This window comes from Eleginops maclovinus, chromosome 6, assembly GCF_036324505.1.
Source record: "Eleginops maclovinus isolate JMC-PN-2008 ecotype Puerto Natales chromosome 6, JC_Emac_rtc_rv5, whole genome shotgun sequence".
Taxonomy (NCBI): domain Eukaryota; kingdom Metazoa; phylum Chordata; class Actinopteri; order Perciformes; family Eleginopidae; genus Eleginops; species Eleginops maclovinus.
Window position 1 is genome coordinate 20533257 of NC_086354.1, and position 21541 is coordinate 20554797.

The 21541-nt window shown below is 40.0% G+C and overlaps 2 protein-coding genes across 3 annotated transcripts; one reads left to right on the plus strand and one right to left on the minus strand.

Moving 5' to 3' along the window:
- The first annotated feature begins 49 nt into the window (after positions 1-49).
- On the plus strand, positions 50-20037 carry acss2l (acyl-CoA synthetase short chain family member 2 like). 2 transcript variants are annotated; one of them, XM_063885781.1, is made up of 20 exons: positions 50-117; positions 7568-7798; positions 7921-8076; positions 8240-8435; positions 10852-10943; positions 11375-11478; positions 13050-13122; positions 13348-13423; positions 14021-14105; positions 14324-14461; positions 14900-15070; positions 15823-15956; positions 16666-16798; positions 17087-17143; positions 17338-17418; positions 17508-17616; positions 18216-18284; positions 18497-18673; positions 19314-19388; positions 19475-20037. In XM_063885781.1, exons 3-20 carry the CDS (start codon positions 7953-7955, stop codon positions 19600-19602), a joined length of 2022 nt encoding a protein of 673 aa, XP_063741851.1. In that variant the 5' UTR covers positions 50-117; positions 7568-7798; positions 7921-7952; the 3' UTR covers positions 19603-20037. The 2 variants fall into 2 exon arrangements, with proteins under 2 accessions (XP_063741851.1, XP_063741852.1); XM_063885782.1 differs by having other exon boundaries at positions 55-73.
- Positions 1513-7118, minus strand: ndufv2 (NADH:ubiquinone oxidoreductase core subunit V2). Its single transcript, XM_063885783.1, has 8 exons — positions 6868-7118; positions 5824-5886; positions 4688-4750; positions 4106-4222; positions 3789-3957; positions 3139-3248; positions 1806-1882; positions 1513-1713 (listed from the first exon to the last, which is right to left on the minus strand). The coding sequence occupies exons 1-8, from the start codon at positions 6907-6909 to the stop codon at positions 1620-1622; spliced, it is 735 nt and encodes a 244-aa protein (XP_063741853.1). The 5' UTR covers positions 6910-7118; the 3' UTR covers positions 1513-1619.
- Positions 20038-21541: the final 1504 nt, after the last annotated feature.

Genomic DNA, 21541 nt, shown 5'->3' on the forward strand with positions numbered 1-21541 from the left:
AGGAGAGCCACGTGACTGCGTGAGCCCCCACCGATTTTATAAGGTCTGCGTCTGCTGGATAGACTGTAGATGGGTATGTGTGGAAACAACGATTTAACTCTTTGTTTTATCGATACTGTGAGTAAATCCGCACCTTTAATGTTAAGAATATGCTACGTGCTTTCATACTGTGTCAGTTAGTAGCGTTTAAACAATCGGATATTAGCGTGAATGTGAGGGATCAGTAATGGGCTCTTGACGTCATCTTTTCCGTTGCGGTTAGTAGGAACTTTCTCGAAGATCATGGGTTGTGCATATTTTCAGGTATCCTATATTGAGCATGGCTTAATAATTTGGTGACAACCGCGTAAATTCTGCCCCTTTTTCTTGTAACCCGCCAACTCATTGTGTCAGTCAGCTTTGAATTGGTTGCGCAGTGACATTTGCATCATGGAGTATGTGTTCTGCGCATGCGTCATGGTGCATAATATTGTATGTTGCAGAGCAGGCTTGTTGAAAGTCGCAAAGGAAACGGGAGTGGGGGAGGGGCACCGGCTAGACACGGAACACGCCACTGGGGCGGGATGGAAATGACAGGAGCAGTAGTAGCAAGAAGGGGGTGTGCGTCGAGAAGGGTTTATCATATAATGGCTTGACCGGATTAACTTTGAAGATATTTGGAATTTATGAATGAGTCAAATGTTATTGTAGCAGGTTAAGTCTACATAGTAATTACATTCACGTAGTAGGAATTATCCATATGTTATTGTTTTGAGTGTGAGTGTAGATATAACCATGCATGACCATTCTTATTAAGCATTGACTTGTGATGTTATTATTGATAATTAATTACCTATTTCTTTTGGGATATTTCAAACATGGATTATAGTCAACTATGGCATGTGAATCTTGAATGACTTGCAGAAAGCCTAATCATTCAGTCACTCATATTTGCTAACAGTACTAAGGTTTATCATATAATGGCTTGGCCTCATTAACTTTGAAGATATTTGGAATTTATGAATGAGTCAAAAGTTATTGTAACATGGCTATAATTCCATAGTAACCACAGTCACATAGTAGCAATTTGTAGCCTCTAATTGTCAATGTTATCTTTTGAGTATGAGAATGCAGATATAACTATTAAAGACAAATAAGCCATGGCTTGTTGGCAGTTACACTCAAAATTGATAAAATAACATACAGTTGCATTACACCTAATGTACTCTTTGACATAAGGATGTGACCTCTATTGTGACTTGTATGCCAACATTTTAAAGGCACGTCTCTTAGAATGCAGTTATATATGGTGTATGGCTTGAGCAGATAAACTTACAATGTGACGTCGAAGAAAGCTGTTATCAAAGAAGGGTTGACAATGTAAACTGAGATATAAGCCTCTTTACTTTCACAGCATCATGTGGCACAGCTAGGTGACATTAACCAACCACTTTTCCCTAAACCCAATTATAAGTCTCCCGTAACATTAATTCTCATTTTAGAATCCTGTAAGTGACACAAAGACACCTAAAGCACAAGTATATGAACAATTTATTTACACAACATGTTTGAGTAAAGCATAATATCATCTTCAGGGACAAGTTGCTTTTGATAAAAGCAGATGGTGGCCACAAAATGTCCTACAGGTCCGCTCTGACCCCAAAACCTGGCCCTGGAGGAGGCTCTGTCAGAGAAGTCAATCCACCTGCAGGCTCACAGGAGAAACGCCCGTTCCTGTAGAAAAAGAATCAGATAGTTGCGAAGTTTAGAAATGTTACTTATCAACCAGAAATGATAATAGTTAATAGATGATTTTGTATATGTACCTTGGCCCAGGCGGTGGGACTCTGCCTGCTTTAAGTTCATCAATAATTTCGTCAATGTCCTTAGGTGTGAGGTCCTCCTGGATAACAAGAAACCAGGGGTCAATTAGAAGAAATCAGAATAGCACACTTCCCATATATTAATAGTCTCGTGCTGGCTTATTAAGGTCAAAACAGTTTTCACATCCTTCAACCAGTTTGAACACCTTCTTATTCATATTATATCCTAAAGAGAGGAGAGAAGATTGAAATACTACTTTTCCAGAACTGCATTAAGCTTATGAAGATTATGGCTAATTCTAAAAAAGTTATATGTGTTTCAAGCATCATATTAGAACAAGGTTAAGGCTGTCAGTAAAAAATGATCATACTCATAATATAACCTTTTCAAATGTCAAAACTACAGTTTTAACCTTGCGTAAATTATCGTGCACAACATGAGTGCCCTGTGAGGCTTTTTACTTCAGAAATAGTGAATCAGAATGCCCAAGCAGGCAACCAAAGCAAGGGTATTATTTTTACCCCCAACCAAATTACGACTGTTTGGTTTTATAACTAATAATTATTGTATAGTCTTCTCAGACAACACTAAGAGGGCTCATGTACTGCCTATGTTTGTGCACAAAAAGGCCTCTACACTGACAAATGAACAGGCTGTTTAACAGGCGTGTATCTGTGCAGCTACACTAATGTCGCCTCAGTGCTGCTCCAAAGCTGTGACACATGGGCTTGTTTACATATAATAACATCTTGACTAGAATTAATTGCATGCAACTTAAGGACCAAATTGATCTAATAGCCAAATACTGCGTGCATTTCTGACACCTAATTATTCACAAAGAAGGCTAAACTGCACCACGGTAGTCTCGGTGTTAACACCGTGTCGCTGTTCCTCCTAATGATCACACATGAGCAATGCTTTGTTACAAAAAGTATCCTCCTTCCTCAGTTTCATTTATTTAATCAGGTTCCTTCTTTTCCTATTTGCAATTGAGTGCAGAATATGTTTACTGTACCACATCACGTCTGGCTCATAAGTTACATTTTAACTGAGGTCACTGACAACACAACATTGTTATTTCAGCCATATTATTATTAAAGATTATTGTCTATCATGGTTTGGTTTCGCCCTGTTAATTTGCTTTTGGCCTTATTTGTTGTAGACTGTACACAAATAAGGCTGCATTGGCTTTTAGAGAAACTAAAATAAAGGAACCCTTCTTGAAACAGGACTGAGATATAATCTGCAGACATTCTTTTTATTTCATGCTTTGACCTTTATTTAGTTATAGTGCTAAGTAAGGAAGCCATCTGAACAGAGTGGTCGAGCACTCACATAATAGTCGTCATTGATCTGGACCATCGGCGCGTTCACACAGGCACCCAGGCATTCCACCTCTAGCAGCGTGAACATCTTGTCTGGAGTAGTCTCTCCGACCTTGATACCTGTGGAAAAACAAATGAAGACATGCTATATATTTAGCTAATCCTCTCTGACAAGCTGCAGAGTATGTTACAGAAACAACAAATATTTTTAATTGAAGCAGCGCTACCTGACATTTCACAGCTGTAACGCGATATGGGTGTTATAATGAAAAGGAAAGCCTCTCTATTAAGTTGATTGAAAGCACAAACAAATATGTGCCAGACAGACGGAAGTAGGTTAACAGTCATCCGGCTCGATTTCAGTCTTATGTGTTCTTATTTGCATCTATAACTCACTATTGTTTGCATAGCAGAGACCACTGCATGTTTACTTGTCGTTCTTGTTGTTATGTTTATCTGCAGTACAAACAATTAAAAGTTATTTATTTTTATCTGCCTTTAATTTTGTCATTTGTGTCCTGTTACCGTAACATGGAAAGTGTCTCTTTTAACCAGTTTGGTTTTTGATTTACTAAATTGCATCTTCCCTATTATCATGAGTGAAGCTAAGGCCTACATGACACTCAAAAACAGATAAATGAAAATATCACTCTTACTTACCCAGTTTGGTTTTGATGGCCTCCAGGATGCTGTCTGAGTTGCAGAGCATGCAGGGCGTTGTGGTGCAGATCTGAATGAAGTATTTTCCCACGGGCTGACGCAGGAACATTGTGTAGAAGGTCGCTACCTCATACACTCGCATCGGAGCGATCTCCAGCACCTCAGCCACCTGAATGAAAACAATACCACACATAAAAGGAGGTTTCCTTACATGACACCTAATATGCGGTATTAAATGGCCTTTCATAAGAAAAGTTATTAAAACACGTTCAAACTGGCATCACAGCTGTAAAACACATTCAGGGGAATCACTGTGCCTTGTTCATGGCGGTGATAGGGAGCCATCCATGCTGCCTCTGGGCTACATCCAACACCGGGAGGGTGGCTGCCTGCTTGTGTCCGATAGGGTAGTTCGAAATGATCGCATCAATCCTCTACAGGAAGAAGGAAAAAAAAACTAGTTGCTAGTTTTAAAGCATTACCTGCACAGATATTTAATTAAGCTAAAAGAAGTTGACGTAACAAAATAATTATTGTGTGTCTGTGATTGTGATCAGGTACTCATTTTACCATGAATTACAGAGGTAAATAAACACATTTATAGGCTGCAATCAAAAACAAAGCTGGAGCCTCTTCGATTCAACAGACATTAAAACACTGCAACAATATATTTTCTGACTGAAATTAGTGTATGACTAAAAAGGAGTCTTCCATAAACTAATTTCCAACACTTTCATGATCATTTAAAAAAAACTACAGATGTCTAAAAAAGCTCAACTTATGCATTTCTATTGAATACGTACATGGACTGATAACAAAACTGCCTAATACAGGGGGGGAAATATCAGATTTTGGAAGGGGACACCACCTAAATGGCTCAACACAGATGTCACCTTTACCTTTTTGTTCTCCTCAGTGAATTCGAAAGGTGTATCTGCGTTATTGTCAGGAGTGTCTCTGTGCTAAAACAGCAAGAAAAGACATTGTTAACAATTATCCATGTCATCCTTGAAATTATAAACCATTTTATTTTTAATCCGGTTTAAATATGTCAAGTTGCTATTATGGGAGACAACACGTTTCCAGTGAGTGAATGATAAAAGATGAATAACCCATCATGTGAGTCCACATGGGAAAACAGGTGTTGCTCTCAGACTGTTGAAAGACTAATCACAGATAATAACTATTTGGGCTTCTGCACACACTGCCCCCTTGTGAGTAATCTTTGTGCAATAAAGAAATAATAAAACCTGGAAATGTCGTGGACTTGAAGTTAGAAATAGTCAAAAAACAATATTCCCAATTGAAGAGCAGTTCAAAGACAAGTCAGCCAAAACAACTTTCCTTCCATTAACAGAAGGAAAACATCTCTACTATCCAGGGACAATGAAACCATGGCATGTTTCCATTACATCAAGATATCACATAAGATGTTGTTCTTGGATAGCATGGCTCTAATAGGCTGTGAAGGCAGCTTCTGGGATACCTGAAGAGCATTTGACTAACATACTGTTAAGTCATCTGTTAATTACATTTATGCACACATTTTGTAGCTTTATATAACTATAGATAACTTGTTTATAAATATATTCCACATGTTAAAAATAATAAAAAATGGACTGATGCTTTGACATTACAGCGTTTGTATACATCATGTGCATAGTCTCTATTACAGCTGGGATGCGATTATGCAAGGCCACAGCAAGTGAATGTTACAGGAAGTGCAGAAATATGTTATGTCTATTTTAGTGGTCTGTTAGTGTAAAAGTATGAACTACAAAGTAGAAAAGGGGTCCCTGATTTAAGAGCGGGAAAAAACCTGTCAGCAAGTGAAATATTCTGGCCCAGTTTACCAAACTCCAGGACGTATCTTGTAGGTTCCACCTGAGGCACAATGACAACCTAACAATAACCCCGATTACCCGTGCTGCACTATGGCCAGTGCAACAATGTAAGCTAATTAAAAAAGGTGTTCAACGGACACTAAACAATTAATCCGCACTGCACTGCACAGCACTGGTTGACTGTAACTCACCACAAAGATGCCTCCAGCTCCTGCACGCGCAGCAGACTGATGCAGACTCCTGACCTGCCTCGCCTGCAAGTACAGAGAGAAAGAAGACACATAAGATACCTGTCTGTGTGACAATTGATATGTTAACTTCCCAGGATCGAGGACACGTCTCACTTTAGACTACCTGAAATAACCAGTAAAAGGAAAAGGAAATAAAATGTTAATGTATTAAAGATAATTGGCATTCTTTAAATGACAACTTTAACACAATCATCAGGCACACTAAAGAGAATTTCTGAATGTTATTCTTTTAGGAAACCCGCACACATTAAGAAACCCTCACCCTATCACCGCTTTTTAATGTTTAAACAAATTTAATTCAGTTTTGTATGAGACAAATACATCTAAAAATAATAACAAATGTAATGCTAAACATAAAGGCCAATTTTATACAGCCACTAGTGTTAACACCTCACTTTTGTATTTGTTCATATTATTTCAAAATAAAATAACAGAAATGTTTAAATCTATCAAGTATATTACACATTTCCTTCTCAAAACGATTCCACATCTTAACTAAATGGACTTACAAATGCTTACACATCTTTGTTTTGCATTTGTCTAATAATCGTTTTTGTATGTCAATTTACAACTCCCAAAAAACCTTTACAAATGGAAAGAAGTCTCAATCAGCACTAACTGTCACTCAAATAAGAGCTCTGCCATGTTGTATAACTACAGAATCACATCAACATCGAGTGAGTGACCGTTACGTGTCCCAGTGTTGTCTACCACCAAAATAATATATATTTCCAATTTCATTGAGGCAATTCTCAGCCAATATTCAGTCACTCATGTCCAGAGTAAGTTGTTCTTTGCATTGCTGATTTTGTCCAAAGATCACCTTGTAAACGTCTGACAGCAGAAAGCTACGTAAGCTAGCATGCTAGTTAGCTTAGCGGCCTCACTGCTTGCCCTTGTGAGAAGTCATGGCTTTTTTCTCCAAATAATGGAAGAGGCCATTAATACTTTTACCCAATACCATAAAGAAAGTCACAAACATACCGTTTGCGATACTGCGGAGCGAACTGCAGCAGCCAAAAACATCTTGGGGCTTGGAGTTTGGTCCCGGTGTTTTACCAAATGGACGGGAAAGCAACGGCAGACATCAACACAAGCGTTGTTATACTCGATTTAGAGGGTCTTACGTAGAAGGCTACGTCATACGTCAGTCTGGTCCAAACTGAATCGATCCCAGATTGAAATCGGAGATCAAAAAACAGGAAGCCAACCGAGCCATCTTCCCATTTGTTATATAATCCGAATGGTGGCTCACATTGCATGTTTACCAGCGTTTCCAAGGGCAGATAGTTTTAAGCATAAAAATATAAAATATTTTCCATTACTACATTTTATATAATTACGTTTTATGATATTTGAAATGATGACTTTAAGAAAATAAAGCTAAAATGTTCCTTTTTGTCATGTGTTTTCTTCTTTTTATCTAGTAAAATTCAACTGTCCAATTTTTATCATGCACTTGCATTTATGAAATACAATGTATCATAGCCACATTTTGAAACACGTAAAAAAAGGGAAGTTTATTACTTTCAGTTAAAACATAAAATATGTATAGGTAACAGAAGTTAAGCAAGGGCCATAGTTTGCCTATAAATATGGACACTTTTTCAAGAGCATTTTGGGAAGCATGAGGGATTTTGTTTACTTTCTTTAAATGCTGTTACCTCTTTTGCTACTTTCCCAGAGAACCAATCAGCCTCCCTGTCAAAACAAATCATCCTGTGTCTGCATGAATCCAAGCATTCATGCTGCTGCCGCACACTCCTCCTCCACCTCCTTGCTTGGGAAAATAATGCGATCAACAGGCCAGGGGGGGCTCAACCAATGAAAAAGTGGGAGTGCTGCACCGTGCGAGCTGGTTGGCTGTCCTGGCCCTAAACACACAGTGAGGGAGCCTGCAGATCGGGGATTAGAGGTGGGTCTTTATGCATGCTGTGTTGCTTCTGTAGAGGAGGACTTGTAGTCTTCTTACCTTACTCAGGATACAGGCAGATCAGCAGTGACTCCAGATTAACCCACTTTCTGACTGACCCTCAGATGATATAGGCCAGTCTACATCTGTCTCCACAATGGTTGTTCCTGAATCCCAGGAAAAAATGTACTACCCTCCTGATGACCTGAAGAAGGATGCTCATGTGCCGGATTTTAACTCCTATCTGGCACTGTACAGAAAGTCTCTTGAGAATCCAGAAGGTAGGTCAAACCAACTTGTATTTTTAGTGCAGTGCTTACAATGTTTCCATGCATTGCAGCTCCTTGAGAGACTTACTGTCAGCAGGATCTCTGTGTTTATCTATCCTGTTTGCTATCCTGTCTGCAGCCTGTAGCACTGACATGAAATATCACTCTCTTTCAGCCTTCTGGAAGGAGATCGCAGATGAGTTCTTTTGGAAGAAGACTGCAGCAGGACCATTGCTGCAGTACAACTTTGATGTGACAAAAGGGAACATTTATGTCAAATGCATGGAAGGGGCCAAAACCAACATGTGCTATAATGTCCTGGACAGGCTTGTGAGGGAGAAGAACTTTGGTGAAAGGGTTGCCTATTACTGGTAAGCCACAATGTTTGTCTGCCATGAATGATGGCTTTGATGGGAAATACTGCCTGGAGTTATGTCAGGTATTCCAGTCAATAGCAACTGTTGTGTCCCTGAGTTTGCCAAAGCGAACCTCAGCTAGTGCCAATGCTTCAATGTTTCAATCCCCTGAATCAACAGAGAACATTTCACAGGATCTATTGTAAAACATTCCCAGATTCACTCTGCTTTTGTAATTACACATTTTGTAACCCCATGTTTCAACAGATTGCCCTGTTGCACTCATGAAAACAAGTTGTTTAGTGTTCAATCACTTGGATCTTGACCAAATATTCCCATATAAAGGTTTCAAATATGAGTCAAATGGAGTGTGTTCTGCATATAACTGTTTTCTTTTGCACTATGTTGAATATGAGCTCAAAATGAGTTTTTCTGAATAATTACAAGCTTCGGCAAAACTCTTGAAATTACTTTTAACTTAGCAAAAGCTGGTTGCTTACAGTAAAGTCTCACACCCTTGACAAACCACCATAAAGTCTCTACTTTATGTTGTTTTGACTTTATATTATGGCACATATTTGCTCTGTCAACAGAAGAGGCTTGGCAAATGACAAATAGTGGTTCTGCAAGCACAGCAGTAATAGGGGTTCAGTAGAACTGGGCACAGCGGATACCAGCCATTGCCCAAAGAAATGCAATTTGCACTATATCAGAGCACTTGGTGTATGTAATAAATCTCCCAAAGTGTTTGCCATTACTGTTTAACCACGTCATATGATGAGGATATTGTGTATCAGCTGTTTTATTACCCCTTTTTATATTGTAGGTATGAGTGGTGAGATGAGTTGTTCTATACTGTTAAACACTTAAGTGATCCTAACTCACACATCGAACAATAAATAAAAGCAAAACTGTCTCTAACAGATGATCAGTGCAAAAAAACTAAGACACCAAAAAGGTTGAAAGAGTCAATGTGTACTTTTGTTTGTATTGATATGTTACTGCATCAATTATTTGTGGCTACTTTTCTGAGATTGAGAAATGTCTCAGTGCTCTGTGATGACAGGTGGCCCACAGCTGGAGTGTCCCCCTTAAAGCAAACATTGTTTTAACAACAATAACACTTTAAACTGTGTGTGAGAAATGGGTCTGTCTATCCATCTACCTATCTATCCATCTACCTATCTATCTATCCATCCATCCATCTATCTATCTATCTATCTATCTATCTATCTATCTATCTATCTATCTATCTATCTATCTATCTATCTATCTATCTATCTATCTATCTATCTATCTATCTATCTATCTATCTATCTATCTATCTATCTATCTATCTATCTATCTATCTATCTATCTATCTATCTATTGTAAAACAAATAGAAAAGGTCAAGTAAATGACAGAGCATATAAATAAAGGCTGATATATATCGGGCACATACAACAAGAGCACAATGTCTAGAGGCAAAAATAAACAGCAACTGCAGTCCAGCAGCTAAAACCAGCTTCAACCAGGTTTAGAGTTTATAACTGATGACCTCAAAGGATCTGTGAGTTGAAACTGCCCTGAGGTATTTTGTTCTTACATTATTTTGGTGATTTATATCTTTAGAGTTGTTTTGGTTAAAGTTCTTTGAGGATTGGAGTTTTCTTGGATTTTAAGCAGCAGCATTTCGAATGAAACCCAGGCTGCAGATTAAAAAGTAAGTTAAAGACTTTAGTGGTAGTCAGTAGTAAGTATAAATATATACTTGAAAAACAAAAGACTTAAAATAGAGCAAGTAAATAGTTCAAGAGGCAGAATGGTGCAAGTAAATGCAGGAAAAAGTAATATATGAACATATGTACTCTTCAAATAACGTAAAACTGAATGCAACACAAAATAAAATGGTCCAAGGATTGACCCTTGCGGAACTCTAGATTTTTTTTTGAATTACTGATACATGTTTGCCAAGAGGCCAACTCATAACTTATTAATGCAAAGACTTTAAAAGAAAAAAACAAATAGCCGTTGCATTTAAAAGTACCGAGTTTCATCACTGCAAACATTAATTCCACCATCAACAGGGAGATAAGGTTGATGCCAGATTTGTCCAGTGTTTTGGCTTCTGTCACGCACTGGAGGCGTGCTAACATGCTGCCCGCTGGCCTGTGAAACGTTGTGCCACATACTTTTCATAGTAACTCTCCTGACAGACATCCAAACCTAATATAGACGCAGCCACTGAGGGGACAGGTTATCTCCCTGAACTCAGGGAACTCAAACCACAATGTCATGTTATGAGAGAAGATACTTTTGGAGGTAATGGTGAATCTGGAGGGTTTCTATGTCTGTCAGTTAGCCGGACATTGCATAATGAAATTTACACATACAGACAAAGCTTGCGTGACAGTTGTGTTGTGTTTCTTCTCTTTTGTGTGCCCTTCTCAGGGAAGGAAACTCACCTGACCACCACATGGCCATCACATACAGCCAGCTGCTGAGCCAGGTCTGCCGCTGTGCTAATGTTCTCAAGAAAATGGGTGAGAAATCTTACAGTTAAAGAACATAACATCAATACTAATTGCCCAGCTGCAAAAAAACAGAGAAGACTTGATCCTCATAAATTACCAGTAGCAATGAAATGAGATAAAACAAGAAAGAGATGACAAATGAATATAACTACATGCTTTGTATGGAGCTGAAACATTAAGACCAGTACACTTTTGTGCAAAACACGGGAGAAAATAAGAAGATTTCCACAAAACTAAAAGACAAAACAAGACATTTAAAGATTTTTTTTTACATTTTATAGACTTGCTGTATATCAGAGAGATAGTACAGCATTTGGCGCATATCCAAAATGCCGAAACTCCCCCTAAAGCTGAGTTACTGGAGCTGGTTTGAGTTGAGAAGATCAGGCCGAGATATGATTTGTGTTACCCAAAATCACACATCGGCTTGCTTTTTCAAGGTGTAAAAAAGGGAGACAGGGTGTCCATCTACCTTCCCATGATCCCTGAGCTCGTCTACGCCATGCTGGCCTGTGCAAGGATAGGTGCCGTTCACTCCATAGTGGTAAGTAGTACGAGTCTTCTATTCTTGTTTCACTCATTTTGGAGGAGCTGACAATTAGGGTTTGCTGTATAAAGAGGGAGCCTCATATAATGTCATGTTCAACTTACCTCAGTTACCTCAATATTTTTTTCCAGCATGTAGATTAGCAGTGTTTGCCTTTCTTCTCTAGTAATCATCTGCACTCAATACTTGGGTCAGACATTTACTGGCTGTATTAAGCTTGGAAAGTCATCAGAAACATTGCAATTTGAAAGGAAGCCAACGCTATTTTAGCTTCTCAACCTTCCTTATACATGCAAAGGTTAGTAGCACTGTTATAAATATCTCCAGGCGGCTCCAAGATGCGTTCCCTTCATGACTTGCAAAGGCCTCATTTTGGCAGACTTAAGTGTAAGTGACCTTGTCGGTGCTTGGTCACTGTTGTACATTTTCCATATTTGATATGAACACCACTTAGCAACATAAGGGCCTCTGGCATAGTGTGTCTTGGATTTCTCATGTGTCTGTTAATATAAGTCATAAATTAGCTTGACATGAAATGAAATCAGAGAGGGAGCCAGACAGTGACATTTTGCTGAGTCCCGAGTCCTCAGTGTCATGACTCATAACGCTGTCACCAACACTGACACTTTATACTCAGTGAACTTGTAACCTTGGCCTGAACAGAAGTGTCTGGTAGAGGAGACAGCGGAGGACAATGATATAAAAGATTCTTTTGAAAGTGTCTGGTTCAGTATGTAACACTGAACAAGGTGACTTCTTTGTACATGGCTATGAGCGAGAACAGCCAGCATCAGACTCTCTGTTGCACAAGCAAAGAGACTAGCTTTCACTGAACTGCAGCCATTATGGCCACAAGTAGCAATTGATGTATAATGGTTAAAGTTTAAGGAAAACACATCATAAAGCAGTAGAACAGGTAGAGGAGAGCCTTCGATTCAAGGCTTGGATTTATTTATGTATGGAACATTTGGGTTGTGACGGGTGTTCACATTTTTCAAAGCAAATTACAGATAAAACTTGAGACACCTGATTTTTTATTTTAGAGGAAGCGTGCGTAATGCTAACTCAGATTTATTATGTTGGCACATGTTTGCCCAGTTCTCTCTTCTTAAAGCGACTTGCACCTGATAGGCTTATGGGCAAGTATGGTTTTATTTATTGAATTATTTAAATGCTGGGCTCTTTAGTTTGAAGTTTTGGAGTACAAAACAACATTGTGATGACAAAGGTTATCGTACAGATAACGGAATGTAACAATATGGCAAAAAAATGGGGATGGAAAAAGAGAGACGAGGAATTGGAAGATCAGACTTTTTTGGGGCAATATTTTAGCTCACATGAAAGGCAGATACTTACCAATCATTTGTAAACGTCTATCACAGTTCAAAGACGGTTTTGCACATATTAACCGTTGTTGTGTGTTGTTTTTTTCAGGTTTGGATAACAGTTATTGTATTTTATTGATCACAAAAAAGAAGTAAAAAGAATTGATGGCCATTCAGACCCAAATTGGAATAAAGCAGAATTATCATTTTAAATCTTGTCTTTTCTTTTTCTTGCATGTTCAGTTTGCAGGATTCTCTTCTGATTCTCTGTGTGAGAGGATCATCGATGCCTCCAGCAGCCTGCTGGTGACTGCAGGTAGGAGCGGCAGCAGCATGAAGTGATGTAGCTGTAAAGATGGTTTCAAGTCATAAACTGTAGAGCAAACTGCCTTCATTATGCATTATTATAAACCTCATCTGTTCCGGTGTGACCAAACTAAATAAAATAAGTCTACATTTCAGAGACTTGTGCTTATATAGGTTTTCCCTGCTGGTTTACACAGCTTATCGCCTCTCCCTCTTTATTCTTTGTAATATACAGATGGTGTTTACAGAGGAGAGAAGCTGATCAACCTGAAACAGATTGCAGACGAGGCGCTGGAGAAGTGCCGGGAAAAGTGAGTCCACTTCTCAGCAACCGCCCTTATTTACACTAGCTGCTGCTAATGGGACTCAACTGCTGGCATATGAGTCACAGGACACACACGGATACACACACGGACACACACACACACACACGACACACACACACACACACACACACACACACACACACACACACACACACACACACACACACACACACACACACACACACACACACACACACACACACACACACACACACACACACACACACACACACACACACACACACACACACACAGAGGAAAGCCCAAGTTGCTTGCTCCCATAGCAACAACATAAGCCAGGGAGGGATGAGTTATCCCGGGTGTCATTTAAAAACAAAACATAAAGTGTTTCTGTGAAATATACCAAAGACTTCCAATTTTTATCTCAAAATCTCTCATTTTCCATGTGAAACAGTTTGTCCAACACTATTCAACCCTAACCTTTATAAAACTACTAAAGGTAATATATGCAAATGTAAAATATCAAAGTCATTCAAAGCAGGCAACAGTCATTTAAACTTGCCATTAAATAAGTTGTGTTCCCTTTTTACTGCCTCAAATTTGTATTTATTCTCTGCACAGAGGGTCATCTACTGTCACTAAATGCCTCGTCATCAAGCACCCAGCACTCAGGACAAAAAGTGGAGCTGCATGCAACAAACTGCAGGTACATATGTTCAATCACAAGGTATATATCTAGCATATTCATACATTGCTCTGACTATTTATTCTAGATATTACTGCTTATTCGGTATACTCCGTACATAAGAAAAAGGCTTCTAAGAGGCATACTGAAGTTTAAAATTTACATGGTGTGTTGCTATGTGTATTGTTTTATTTAGCACACTTATATCTGGCATTCCTTCCCCGTTTTGGTGCGTTCAGACTCCCTGGGACTCAGACTGTGACGTGTGGTGGGACGATGCGATGACAGACTCTCCTGAAGAGTGTGAACCCGAGTGGCTGGACGCTGAAGACCCGCTGTTTATCCTCTATACCAGCGGCTCCACCGGCAAACCCAAGGTAAGATGCGTTCATATGTAGAAACCAGTTTTATATCCTTTTCAGCTGTAAATTCTCAGTGAAACCACATCTTTTAAATCACAAAGTCTATTTTCTCCTCTGATAAGCCTGTAATGGTGTTAACAGTGCTAGCTTTGATATATTTTTTAGCGTCTGTGCTGTGAAAAAGGGAGAATTAATGGGTTTATAATGGGCATAAATGCAGCCCTAGAAAGTTGAAAGCACTGCATTTGCATTTGTATTGTGTGTATTGGGCTACATGTCATTACACAAAACACTGGGCTTAGAGCATCAGATAGTGTGTGAAATCACACAACCCCCCCCCCCCCCCACACACACACACACACCTGCATGTCTGTTACCCCCCCCTTATTTCTATATTCCTTTGTGTAGACCAATTTTCTCCTCATTCATGTTTCCCTCCTGTGTGCGGTACAGGGTGTTCTCCACACGGTTGCCGGGTATCTGCTCTACACGTCACTGACCTTCAAGTACGTGTTCGACCATCACCATGACGACGTGTACTGGTGCACCGCAGACATCGGCTGGATCACCGGACATTCCTACATCACCTATGGCCCCCTGGCCAACGGAGCCACAAGTGTCCTAGTGAGTCAGGAGACTTTGCTATTTTTGGTTTGTTAAAAATCTCCATATTGCCACAAAAAGACGTATACGAGTCTCTTTTTAGAAAGGTATAGTGTGTAACATTTCCCATTGTCTAAAAAGGACCAGATTTATGTCACAAATTCTGTTTAATTTTGTCTTTAAATCAACGTAATGGTCCTTTTCATTTGTTGTACTTTGTTCATTTTTGTATGGTTACTCGTTTTTTGACACTTAAATCAAAATAGAAAAAGAGATTTTATTCAGTCGACGTCTAAATATTAATTAGTGACAGCCAAACAGCAAAGGATAAACACGGATTTCTACATTAAACAGCTTTATTCAGTGTTTTTAATCCCAGTTTAATTCAATTGGACCTTTTGTTTTGGTGAGAAGGAAGTCTCTGCAGATCATTTGACTCCAAGTAAATCTGGATCTTACATTATTAAAGAAACAGACAGAGCAAAGGTTAGCTTAACTCTCAGCCCCTTCATCTGTTACTCATCAGTCAGGGTTGAAAACATTAATTCTTCACCTGGAATTAGTTCATTTTAATTTATTTTTACCGGTGTTACTCACTGCATATTCTTGTTTTTGGAAAGGAGGAGACCTACTGATATTACTCTCCTGTTAATAAAACCTCCTGAACAACAAACACAGAAATAATCCCAAAAACTCCTACTTTTGTTAATGTTTTGATAAAGAGAAAATAATTACAAATCATGCATTTAAGACATTCTATGATTCTCGTCCAGTTTGAAGGGATTCCAGTTCACCCTCATGTTGGCCGGTTCTGGGAGATCATTGAGAAATACAAAGTGACCAAGTTCTACACGGCGCCTACGGCCATCCGCCTGCTGATGAAGTATGGACGGGAGCCGCTGCAGAAGTGAGAGCCTGCATGAACACATTAATGTCACAGCAGCTCAGAAAAAAATCCAGATTTCCAGAAGCTAGAGAAGTCTGAAAACACAGCTAGATGAGACAGGTGCTTCCAGCCTTTTTTTTTTTACTGCAAGTCCTTCCAGCTTTCATATGGAAATGTCCATCTATATTTCTGAAAGATCTCCGTCTGATCTAAAGGCTTATGTAACAGAGTCCTTGGTGGTGAGGGAAAGTAAACTTTTTGGCTGATGATTGGTACCGAGTGAACATGCCTTTTTAACTCGTTCCAACATGAAACTCACAAGAATCCTTAAAAACAATACCAAGACAATAAAGAAAGGCGACATATAAGTCTGTTCTCCGTAAAAGGGTCTTCATCAGCTTGTCAATGAAGAAAAACATCAACCCTAGAAGACCTAAACACACCTGGAAAACAGACACTTATTGGTTTTCTTACTTCTTTTGCTTATTCCAGCTGACAACCAATAAACAAACATTTGCTACGCCGCTCTAATGGTATTTTATGGCAGACAATTTAGGGGAATTGGGTGAAATATGCTCACAACTTTCACTGGATGCACGTGATGCTGGGGTAGCAATCTAACCTAGCTAATATAGACCCTTACCCGAGTCATAAAAAAACTAAAACAGCACCACATAATGATGGAAAATATAAGATATCTGACGGAAGTTTTATAACCTGCCTCTACCAGGTATGACCTCTCCAGCCTGAGGATTCTGGGTACTGTTGGAGAGCCGATCAACCCGGAGGCGTGGCAGTGGTACCACGAGGTCGTCGGTCAGGGCAGATGTCCCGTGGTCGACACTTTCTGGCAGACAGAGACCGTAAGTGCCGGAAATGCTACCTGCCTGCAATCAACACACAATTCGGAGTCATTTTTACTGCAACATAGGACTCCAGTGATCAGGATCCACTCCCTATGTGGATAAGAAGGGCTCATGCTAAGCTAACACAATAAGGATTCTTAGTTTCAAACCAATGAAATCATGTTATGAATATTAAAACCATTTCTGATGATAAATATCCCTGAATACTACATGGTGTCCCTTAGAGCTACAGAGACACATTTCTGAGTCTCAGGTGCCTTTAAATGTCCCTTTGTTCCTCCACAGGGAGGTCATGTTTTGACTCCTCTGCCTGCTGCCACGCCCCTGAAACCAGGCTCTGCTGTAAGTGACAACATGGATTATATAATACTCCAGCTCTTTATGTAAATCTGTAACACACCAGCATCTCCTGAGTTAGTTTTGTTAATACATCTAATGCTGGCGACGGTTGGACTGAAACAATGCAGAAGATGCAACGCTATTCCATCACATTTCTGCAGATTACAAATATCTCCCTTTTAAATCTCATATTTCAGACCTTCCCTTTCTTCGGGGTAGAGCCAGCGATCCTCAATGAACACGGAGAGGAACTGGAAGGCGAGGCTGAGGGTTATCTCGTAAGTTTTAAAATGTACTTTATGCAACTTTGCTGCAGCAGTAACTCCTCTCTTATATTTTATATGAATTATCTGTGTTTTGTTTACAGGTATTCAGGAGGCCTTGGCCTGGCATAATGCGCTCAGTGTACAGAAACCACGAACGCTTCGAGAACACATACTTCAAGAAATTCCCGGGCTTTTATGTAACTGGTGATGGTGAGAAATGTACATCACGTGTACTGTCTGAACATCTAAGTTCACCCACCTGCTGCACACACTCAGAAGAGCTTTTAAAGCCAGTGTTTTCCTTTAATTACCCAGACCGTGGCGGCCTGTCATAATCTAATTTCCCCCGCCACAGTTTTATAATGAACCGGAAATATCTTTACACTTTTCAACGGGTGGGCTGGCGCTTGCAGGCACTTTTTTATACCCACCGTGTGTGTGTGTGTGTGTGTGTGTGTAATCAGAATTCATCTCAAGGCATGTTAATGTGTGAAGTTGAATACAAGTTTCTGTGAATGATTACATTCTTGATTTGCCTTCCTCTCTGAACACTGTATACAAGGAAGAGCAGGACAGTACACCAAATTGATGATGAAATGTTAAAAATACTTTTTACATGTGACCACGACCCCAAACCCACAGGATGTTCAAGCCACTACTCTCACAGAAACCCTCTAGGAAACACTGAATACCAAACATTTACTTGATTTTGCACCAAAATGCCATAGAGCCTCTTAAGGGAGAGATAAAAAGGCTATAAGAAAATATTTTGAGGGGTTATGCAACTTGTTTTCTCCTCTCTCTCTCAGGCTGCAGGCGGGATAAAGACGGCTATTACTGGATCACAGGAAGAATAGACGACATGCTGAATGTGTCAGGTACTGAACTGATTCACTGTCTGACAACACAAATACCCTAAATAAAAAAGGACACATTTCATTCTACCCTTTTATGTAATTCACAACAATAACAAAAACACATTTTTGAATTGAAAGCCATTTCTCTTCATTGTCCTTCTCAGAAACTTGGTGTTTATTCGTCTCTTGCGTGTTTTGTCCCTCATGACTTTGTGTGTTTGGACGTCTTTCAGGCCACCTGATGAGCACAGCGGAGGTGGAGGCAGCGCTGACGGAGCACCCGGCTGTGGCGGAGGCTGCGGTGGTGAGTCGGCCTCACAAGGTGAAGGGAGAGTGTCTGTACTGCTTCGTCACCCTCAAGGACAGCCGGGAGTTTAACCGCACGCTGCAGGACGAGCTCAAGAGGCTGGGTGAGGATATGAATGTGGATTTTAAGAGTTGTTGTTGTATAACTTTTGCCTGGCTTTATATTGGAACAATCCAGACTATCAATGGGATTTTTAGATCCATAAATACATCCAAGTTTTAAAAAGCTTTTAGGGATGGACAGGGTTTGGGTGTCATTTCTTATGCTCAAATTTTAGAGATAGATTAGTTGATATTTGTATGCCCAGCGCTTTAGAGTAATATATTCAAAACACTTACTGATTCTTCTCAGATATTTTGGCGTTATGCTTTCCTCTATTTTGGTAATCGCATTCTTTTAATTTGGGACTGTTGGTTGGATAAATTGACGGTTCATTTGGTCATATAACAGGTATTTTGTTGCATTTTCTTTGGGTTTGATGTTTCAAATAAGATGATGAAATTGATCCAACACGGGAAATATTCGAATATATTTAGAATATTCATTTATAACATTTGAACCTTCTTTTAAAATGTTCCGAAGCCCATTTCACTTTACACAATGCACAATAAGGCTCAGATTGTTCACAAACTGCTGACTGAACAAACCCATTTGAATCAAAGCAGTCCATTACGGTAAATGTTCAAGGTATGTTCAGGCAATCTTTATCTGAACCGCATTCATTTCCTCGATTCATTTTTCAGTGAGAGAGAAAATTGGACCAATCGCTACGCCAGACTTCATTCAAAACGCTCCAGCACTCCCGAAGACTCGCTCAGGTAACCACCTCAACACCCTCCTCCTCCTCCTCCTCTTCCTCCTCTCATTTAATCACAAACACCTTCTGACTCTGGATTTATTTCAGGGAAGATCATGAGGCGAATCCTCCGGCAGATCGCCCGCAACGAGAAGGACCTGGGCGACCTCTCCACCCTGGCTGACCCGAAGGTGGTCGAGGAGCTGTTCAGCCAGAGATGTGAAGCTGCAGCCTGAACACCACCGTCCCCTTCCTCCTCCTCCTCCCCTTCCTCCTTCTCCTCTTCATGCAATGCAACGATGAAGACCATCGCAGCCTGCTGCTTCTAGATGAGCGTCTGTGCACTCTATGGGACTGAATGAAAGGGATCAGACACTGAGGCGTTTCAAATTGTTTTATGTCGATAAAAGAGAGTAGATGACAATTGGTTTCATTAAAATGACGTGTTAATATATGGGGCTGCTTCGCGTTTGGGCCAAAATGTCAAACTAACTGAACACAGAATTGCTATCTTTTATAAGTCTTTTAGTCTCCTATCGTTGTACGTGAATATTTCCTCTCTTTTTGGATCCTCAAATAATGAAGTCAGCTTTGCACAGCTTGTTTTTTGACTGACACCTGATGTATATTATGTGATACGTTTCCATTACTTGAATGAAGTGTTGAATCTGTGTTGTGTCCTTTGTCCTTTGGAGCTCAGCAGCTGATTGGCCCCCTCATGTGGCAGGACTCGTCCTCTACAGCTGCTATCTGATGTTTCACTGTTGAAGCATTTCTTACGCTACTTCTGAAGCTTTCTAGAAGCCTTTTTGTGTTATGATGATGATGCCTGAGCACACACACATAAACACACACTCTTTGAGTGCAGCAATTACATGGGATGAGAGAGGAAATAAGAGGGCGGCTGGATTATTTTCGAAATTACAAGTATTTGTTGTCTTAAAAATGAGAAACAAGATGAAACACTTTGTCATGAAAGTAGCTCAGAAGGTCAAGCTGCGGACCTCCTTTGTTTCATTTAATCTGTGTGTGTGTGTGTGTGTGTGTGTGTGTGTGTGTGTGTGGTGTGTGTGTGTCAGAGAGAAACACGAGTATGGGCAATATTACATCATCACCCCCAGCAACGGAGAACAGGTTTCCATGACAACCTCCTTATCCCCACCTCCTCCAAACCCCCCTCCTCTGACCACAACAGCAGTCTGCAGATGTTTTGTAACCTCACAGCGTCACACAGATAAGATGTTTTATTAACACACACACACACACACACACACACACACACACACACACACACACACACACACACACACACACACACACACACACACACACACACACACACACTAAGAGCTGGAAAGACAGTATATGTATTTGCGATGCAATCAGAATCAGTCCTCTACTTCCTCTGTTATGTTGCATTGAAGAGACACACTGAAGGCTGGCACTTTATTTCCTGCACAGCCCAATGTTTATAGATGCATACAATCTAGATGGTATTAATCCTAACAATCCCAGAGCAGATTATTCATAATTCCTTGTGTGTGTTAATGTAATCACAATCTGATGTTTGGAGAGGGATGTGCCGCCGTCTGTCCACATCCAGCTGACTGTCACTCCTTCAGAATGCTCCGTCAGCAGCTCCCTGCTCACAGTGCTTTAGAGTCAGTTTGTGAAATGTAATCTCCTTAATTCAGTTACAGACACAAGGCCGCTGCGTGGGGAACCTGAGGCGCAGATTTGATGGCGAAAGTATCAGATACAAGTGTTGGAAACAACATCCAACAACTATTCAAAACTATCATTTCCCCTTGAAACATTCAAATCATGCACAGATAATTAAAAATACAATTTAAAACTTAATAAGGTATATTCATTTTAAACCTACTTTAAATGGCATTTTACTTTCCGTTTTATTACGTCTTATAAATGAACATATTTCTATACAGCTCTGGAAGGAAAGCAGAACATTATTACATGTGTGAAGCGTTGTAACTCCTCCTCAACCTTCCCCAACCCCGAGCTGTCGGAGGATTACATCCCAAAATAATCCTCCGTCATTGTTTTGGATGTCACACCGGCTCAGAGAGACTCGGAGGTGGTGTGAGCCGAAGGTTTCGCCACTATACATCCCAGCCTGTGTGGATGCAATGCCCCACTGTGTATGTGTGTGTGTGT